Here is an 8,037-nt window from a genome sequence, read left to right on the forward strand (position 1 = left end):
ATTTTGCATGAGATTTTTTTTTTCCTAAATGATAATTAGGATATGAAAACCTTCATAGTAAATTTAATGTATTAAAAGAATTCACTGTGTATTTAAAAAAAATTTTGGGTTCTGTTATATTTGTAGTACCTAGATCTCCTAGAGGTGTCTGGCGGTGAGCAGGATATCCATAGAGGAAGGAATATTCTTTTCTCTAAGAGGATATCTCTGATCCAAATCACCTAAAATTAAAAAAACCAAAAGATTCAATTCCAGGATAGACGAATGCATTTAATGAACGAAGGAATAATCAAAATTATGATTTTTGACAAAATGGCGGCTTCCCAAAGAAAAAAATTATTGTCAAAAACCTTATTCCTTCTTTCATTAATTGACAAAAGTATCTAAGAAAATTTTGTAAAAATTTCAAGCCGATCACTCCAGTTGAGAAATTTTGCTTACCGACTTTGAAAACACAGTTTCGAGAAAAACGCGTTCAAAAATTTTTGGGAACCATGTAAGCTTAGTTTAAAAGTCTTCACAAATACGTATTTTCTCGGAAACTAACTCCTGTATCAATGTGAAATGTGCAAAAAAAAAAAAAGTCTGGGTACTACCTGTTGACGAAATTTACTTGAAAGTGAACCCAAAAATGATTATTTCGATATTTTTTCAGAATAAGTACAACAAAAACAACTTTCAAACAATTTTTAACTTAAAATAAAAAAAAAATAAAATTTTTCAATATCGATCAGCACCCCCTTCTATATAAGATAGGAGGCTGAAAATTCAACAGTATGATACCAATACTATGTGGAACCAAACTAGGGGGTGGCCCAACGTTTATTTGAACATTTTATTTTTTCCATACAAGTGTGGACCACTCTAATGTACCTTCATTCAAAACATGCAAACAAAATTATTTGATTCTATTCAAAATTACAACTAGGTATAACCCCTAAACTGCATGTGAGGCCGGCATTCATCTTAGGAGACTGATATTTAAAATCTTCTTATAAAACTTTTTCACCTCTGAAAAATTGCGCATCATGCCACTTTGGTGAGGAAATGAGGCCTTCTCCTTTTGATAGATTGCTGTACTCCTCTTGAAGATTTCTTCATGAAAAGACTATGGCTTGCATCAGCAGCAGGTTCAAATATTTCATCCAGCTCCTTATAAATTCTTTCGTTACTTTCTTCTCTATGCTTTGCACTGCAGGGAACCTTAAAAACTTGATCAAGCCATTGTTTGACTTCGACATTTATTCACAAATTTACTTTTTCACACAGTTAGTTTCCTTTTAAAGTTCCGCCATTCACTCTTCATAATTTGTATAAGTTCTTCCCAGCAACAAACAAAATCTCCTGGCCTGATCCATCACCACTTTTATAGACATCAAACTGAACCTTGAAATAGGTAAAACCGTCATCAATTAACTCTCCCGCAAGACTGATATTAGTTAATTTTTTAACCCTGTTCTATCCCGTCGTAGATCCTCTTTTATCATTTTGTCTTGACCTCTAGGGTCTGTTGCCAGTATTTCGTCACCTCTTTTTTTGAACACACAAAATGTCTTTACTTTCTTGCTAAGGATGACCAAAGCCTTAACACGACAAACAATTTTAGTTCTATAAAACTTTACAGATGCAATTGTGGCTTTTTTGATAAAAAAAACATAAAACTTAATTATAAAACCCTTTTATTATAACAGGTGCCCAGGAGAAAAGCAACCGTATTCCAAAAACTTTATATAAAAATTATATAATTAAATGTTGAAAAGTATTATGATCCCATTAAATAAAATGAAATTCATTATACTTACTTGATTCCACCATAAAAACTTTGTCTAAATGAACAAATATAACCGATAAAATAATCATCATTTCATAGGAAAATAGAATTTAGCAAAATGTGTACCAAACACAAATTTTATCATTATCATAAAAGAAATTTTATGGTTTTGTGGCTTCTGATTTTATTTATATCGAAATCTCTCTCTCACTCGTTTATATATCCTTTCTCTCCTCCTTCTTTTCACTCAATGAATATAATTTACATTCAACTTTTTCTTCTCTTATGAATATTTATTAACCTACAAAATATTATAACATAAAAGAAGTAAAAATAAAATAATTCGAATTTCACAACTTTTGCCACAGGATACTGCCGGACAAGAAAGATATAGAACAATAACAACCGCCTATTACCGTGGTGCGATGGGATTCATCCTGATGTACGATGTTACGAATGAAGATAGTTTTAACTCTGTACAGGATTGGTGAGTTTAAAACTTTGTTTATGTTTTTTTTTTCTGTTTTCAATTTTATTTTTTAACCTTTTAAGGCGGTAAGAAATTCTGTAATGAAGGTGGTTTTTATTACTTTTTCACAATACATATTGAATATCCAGAAAAAAAACATGATTGTAAAAGTAATTCTGAGGATTCAGAATTTTGAGGAAATTAATTTTTTTAAAAATTCCATCGAATTATTCTGAAGAATTCTTTCCATTCAATTTATATGGTCTGTAGATTAGAAACGTTACTTTGTATTGCGGTTTAGTAATTTTTTTTTTTTTAAATGTTTTTACAAATTGCTACAGAAATTCTAGAAAAATTGCTATAATTGGTATAAATATTTTTATTGCCTAGTTCTATTGTTGATAAGCAATTTTGAAAATTATAAGAAAATACTTCAGAGTTAATTTTTTTGGGTTTTAAAACATTGAAAAAGTGATAGAGTAAAAATTAAATTAAATAAAACAAAAATTCTAAATCCCATATTTTGGCACAGTTTCTTCCAAAGTAACATTGGCCCTTAGTAATAGATCAGAATTTAGCAAAAAGTTGATTTTAACAAAAGAAATCTGCAGTATTAGAACATGCTTTTTAACAAAAAATGCTTAGAAGCAACTCATCTGTAACTAAGCCAAATATGAAAGTATAGCATCTTCCATCTTCCTACTAATTTTTTTTTTGTTACTTTTGGACAAATTTCGATTTATTACTAAGGACTATTGTTTTTAACCCTTTCGGACCCAGCGTTACTCTCATGTAACATTTTTTTTTTTTAAATTCGTAAAAAATATTAAATTAAAAAATTTTTTAGGTTACGATGGCTTAATTGAAAGATAATAATGCCTAGTTACTGGATTATTACAAAAAGTTAGTCAAATATCATACCTTTATTTTTTTTTATCGAGATGGTCATAATTTTGAAAAAAGGATATAAAAAATGTTAATGCAGAAAGTGTTTTGTTTTTTTGCTTAGAAGAAGTAACATACATTGTAGTTTCATAAAAAGTTATTTTCACAGTTCTCCGACTTTTTTTGGTGGTCATAGGCAGTGCATGTTACTTACATGTAACATGTGAAAAACACATTAGTTTTGCTATTTATTGTTTTGGAAAATAACTTTTTGCTATTCATATTTCTTAGTTGTGATGTTTTTGACCCGATAATACCGAAAAAACATTTTTTAATATTGATTTTCATAGCTTGGGTTCGAAAGGGTTAATTTGCTGATTTTAGGTGGAAAAGTTTTTGAAATAAAATTTTTTGGACCAAAAATAATATAGGTATTACCTGTCATATACAAATTTTAAAAAATTTTATTTTTATTGGAAATGGCTTGGGTCAAAAAATCAAGTGTTAATTTTTAGAAAAGGCTAATCTTTTACATTTAACCGTTTTTAATTTTTTCAAAATTCTGACTAGCTCCAAAATGATTATCTTAAGGATTTTCATGATTAAAAATAAGGGAAAAATTATAATTTGATTTTATTAAGACATATGTATTTCTGTTAATGTAAAAAAATATCACAACAAAAACATAAATGTTAAAAAAAGAGCCAAGTCGTCGTATGTTAAAATTATGTAAAAGTGTACCAAGTTCTAAACTTTGGTTTTAAATTTGTACCAATTATATGTTGATTGTTTACTTCACAATTTTTCTTTTAACTATCGATTTTTAAGATTATTTGAAAAATTGCCAAGTAAACCAATCAAAATTTAATTGTTAAAAATTTAAAACCAGCTCTACCATTCTACCAAGTTTCAAGATTCTACAATGATAAGAAGTGGTTTAAAATATTTGAAAATTAATTATTATGAAAATTAAGTGAAAATGGGTGGTTACCACGCCCCCTGAATTGAAAATATCAAATTTTCGATTTTCTCCATCCATCAAGTATCAACGATAACGGGAAGTTCTCCATAATTTTGATGATCTGTCAGTGAGTGAGTAACTGAGTATCAGTTACGGTTTTTGCGATTTTTGAAGCTCTATATCTCAGAAACTACTCATCTTAAGTAGCTGAAATTTTATGAGAAGTTTGTTTTTGACCAGTTAAATAAATAAAGCGAGTTTGCAATTTCTGGCATATTTGGTAGGTATAGAAGTTAGAGTGGGGTCGAAAATGGCCTGAGTTGTTAAATAAGGGTGTAGTGCCAAAGTTACTAGAGAACTTTGCTGGGCACTACCGTGTCCCTTGATATAAAATCTGTTTTTATAATTGATGGAATACCGTTTTTAATGATTTTTATCACAAAATGTAGTAGGTACCTATGCCATCTTATTTCTTTTTGGAAAAGGAATTTTTAGAAAAATAATTCCAAAATCGTTAGAGCCGTTTTAGAAAAAAAAATATTTTTTATATATAAATTTAAATGTTCTAACACTTTTAAAAAAAAGGTATGCCATTTTGAAGAAATAATTAAGACACATAAAACGAAATTTTCAAAATATTTCGCTAACCCGTTTTCAAAAAATTGATTTTTCAACAAAAAATTTTGAATTATTTTTTAAAAATCAAAAAAAACTGTTTTTTTTTTTTCAAAAATTTAACACAACTTCGTCTTTATGTATCTTCCTTTACTACTCAACCGATTTGTTTGAAATTGTTTTTGAGATTTGAGGGTGTCTCTATACCGGAAATTGGAATTTTAATTTTAAGACTAAAATTATGCTATAATTAAAAAAACCTACTTTTTTAAAGATATTTATAAGCCGAAACCGTATTTCTTCCTTAATTTTCAACATAATCAATAGCCTTTCTTTAACTTGAAGATGAACATTTTTTTAAAGGTTTTTTTTTTTTTTTGGAAGTTATGAAACCAACTTTCCAAACTCATGTTCAAGAACATGAAAATTCAATTTATATCTCTGTCATCTTTATGAACTGCTTCATGGTTAAATGCTAAAAAGAGAATTCGTGTTTTCTGTTCAGACTTCTACTTGTCAAAAACAAAAATCTATTTGATGCATTTGCGTTATAAATATATAGTTGGTGACAGCTTCTCACAATTTTCATCATTTGAATAAAAAAAGGGTGGCGTCACATTGAAATAAACGTGAATAAAATGTGCGAATAACTTTTTTTCTCCTAGGATCCTTGCTCTTATTATTTGGTTTATCTCTCTGGGAAATAGATACCATTGCTTTTCGTGTCTTTTGTCTTCCTTTTAGAAAAGTATAATAAAATAATATCGGGTTTAAAAAATAAGTCTTAAAAAAAGAAAAAAATCTTGAAAAGTTTTGAACTTCAATTAAATTAATTTAAAATTAAATTTTTACCATTTTTCAGGGTAACTCAAATAAAAACTTATTCCTGGGATAACGCACAAGTAATTTTGGTTGGCAATAAATGCGATATGGAAGACCAACGTGTTATTTCATTTGAACGTGGCCGACAATTAGCCGATCAATTAGGTGTTGAATTTTTCGAGACATCCGCCAAAGAGAATGTCAATGTTAAGGTTAGTTTAATTTGTTAATTAAAAAAAAAAATAATAAATACTTAATTCTAAATCAAAATCTAATTTTTTTTTAAATTAAAGGCTGTTTTTGAACGACTTGTCGACATTATATGTGACAAAATGTCTGAAAGTTTAGACTCAGATCCAACGTTAGTGGGTGGTGGTGCGAAAGGCCAGCGACTAACAGATCAACCTCAAGGAACACCTACTTCTAATTGCAATTGTTAAAAAATAAAACAAAAAACATACTTGTATACATAAAAAATAATAAATTAATAATAATAATTATAATAAAAAAATATATAAATATATTGTCTTTTAATTTAAAAAAAAAAAACCTTAAACAAAAAAATAAAACAAAAGTGTAATTTATTTCTAGTGTTAATTCATTATATTAAAAAAAAAGAGAAAAAAAAATACAAAAAAATCTATACATACAAAGAAAAAGAATACATTATACATATATGCATTATTTATTAAAAATAAAATAAAACAAAAAAACAAAAATTTTCAATTCTAATGAAAGAGTTTAAAAAAAAATGTGGGAAACAAGAATTAAAGATTTAAAGAAAAGAAACCGAAATAAAAATGAAAAAAAAAAAATAATAATAAAACACACAATTACACTAATTTTAAGTTAAAAAAAATTAAAATTTTTAATTATTTTTTTTTCTACTATACATGCAAATGAAATAGAAGTTGTATTTTGTGCGAAAAATGAAATAAAAACAAAAATAAAAAACAATTTTACAATTTTAGCTACTAATTATCATCTCTCTATGAAATATCTTTTTTCTATTATTATCTTCTGCACTCGATTATATACAAAAAGACAAAAAATCTACAAATACAAAAACAAATTTCTCTGTATTAAAACACCACCATTGCATACAATCAAGGACATGAACCATAAAGTATATCTCTCGACATTCTATATGACCACCAACCCGGATTCTATTTTCTAAGTTTAATTTTAAGTTTAAAAATAAATAAAGAAAAAAATAAAGCTAGAGTTATTTATTTGCATATAGATGAAAAATATATATTCAAAACGCAGTTCATTTTTTTATTAAACAAAACAAAAACAAATAAATATACATATATAAAAAAGTTATAAAAGTAAATCCTGTATAAATGTGTTTTTAATAAAAAAATTAAAAATAAATTAAAATCAGTTATTTAACATACATAAAACCATACTATCATCTTGTATTAGTTAAAAAAAAGTGTTATTGATTTGAAATTAAAAACAACAAAAAATTGTAGCTAGAATTTGGTGTGGATATGTTAAAAACAAAAAAAATATAAAAAATTTGTAAGAACAATTTAAAAATAAAAAAATATCAAAATGCAAAAAAATATTACTATATTATACTATAGTAGACAATAACAACAACAAAAGAAAATAGTTTACAGAAAAATGGATTTTTTTCTTTTTTAATTTATAAAAAAAAAATAAAAATATTCCAGTTTACACAATGAAAATAGAAAAATATTTGAAAACAAAAAATAAAAATAAAAGTTTTAAATAGTTAAATACATAAAAAATAAAAATTAATGTGAAATATTTCAAAAACTAAGCTGTTGGTAGACTTTTTTCTATTCAGTTACCTAATTTTTTTTTTATTTGAATTTGGTTTCGTATATAAATTTTGGTTTAAGAGAAATGTTCTATAAATACAATCATAATACAAAGTTACTTTTTGAATATATCTCGATCAAAAGCATTTTATTGAGGAACATCAAGCTTTTCCGTCAATATTGTATGCATTCGGTATTGATGATTTTCTATTTCATGGCATTAGAATGTTTATTTCAAACCGTTCAATATATGTCGTCTTGTGCGAATTCAAATACTATAATAAATGCTGGTGTACCTCAGGGCTTCGTGTTGTCTCCAGTTTTTGTTTTCTAATATTCATTAATGATCACTCCTGTGTGAATATTGTAATGTAAAAGTACTCAATTTAATAAATATCTTTGTTCATATCCTTTGTCTTGGGGTTTTGTTTGGGTTTGTTACTTAGCGATTAAGTATTTCATTCATAATTGTTTGCTTGCTCTTCATAGAGTGTTTTCAAGGCGTTTGGATTCATATCCCTTAATATCTTCATACCAAATATTCTTCTATGAATTAGTGTAACTGACTATTATAAGTTCCCAAGTAGATCATTAAGGGATTTTTCAAGTCCTGCAATTTTTTCGTTTTCGATCTTGCTTTTTGCTGCTGACGAATATACAGCCAAAACCAATAAATTCCGCATAACCTTGAGAACAATATTTTTGCTTCTAAGCTTACAAA

The 8,037-nt window shown here is 26.8% G+C and overlaps 1 protein-coding gene across 3 annotated transcripts in view; it reads left to right on the top strand.

Annotated features, from left to right (window-relative positions):
• Window positions 1-6,042, top strand: part of LOC129921097 (ras-related protein Rab-3) — a 43,259-nt gene extending 37,217 nt beyond the window's left edge. For all 3 annotated transcript variants that reach the window (XM_056002767.1, XM_056002769.1, XM_056002768.1), the window contains 3 exons: window positions 2,140-2,258; window positions 5,564-5,735; window positions 5,817-6,042. In XM_056002767.1, the coding sequence (XP_055858742.1) occupies window positions 2,140-2,258; window positions 5,564-5,735; window positions 5,817-5,963 (438 nt within the window). In that variant the 3' untranslated portion in view covers window positions 5,964-6,042. The remainder of the gene's footprint in view (window positions 1-2,139; window positions 2,259-5,563; window positions 5,736-5,816) is intronic.
• The last annotated feature ends 1,995 nt before the right edge of the window (window positions 6,043-8,037 follow it).

This window comes from Episyrphus balteatus, chromosome 1 (genome assembly GCF_945859705.1).
Source record: "Episyrphus balteatus chromosome 1, idEpiBalt1.1, whole genome shotgun sequence".
NCBI lineage: Eukaryota > Metazoa > Arthropoda > Insecta > Diptera > Syrphidae > Episyrphus > Episyrphus balteatus.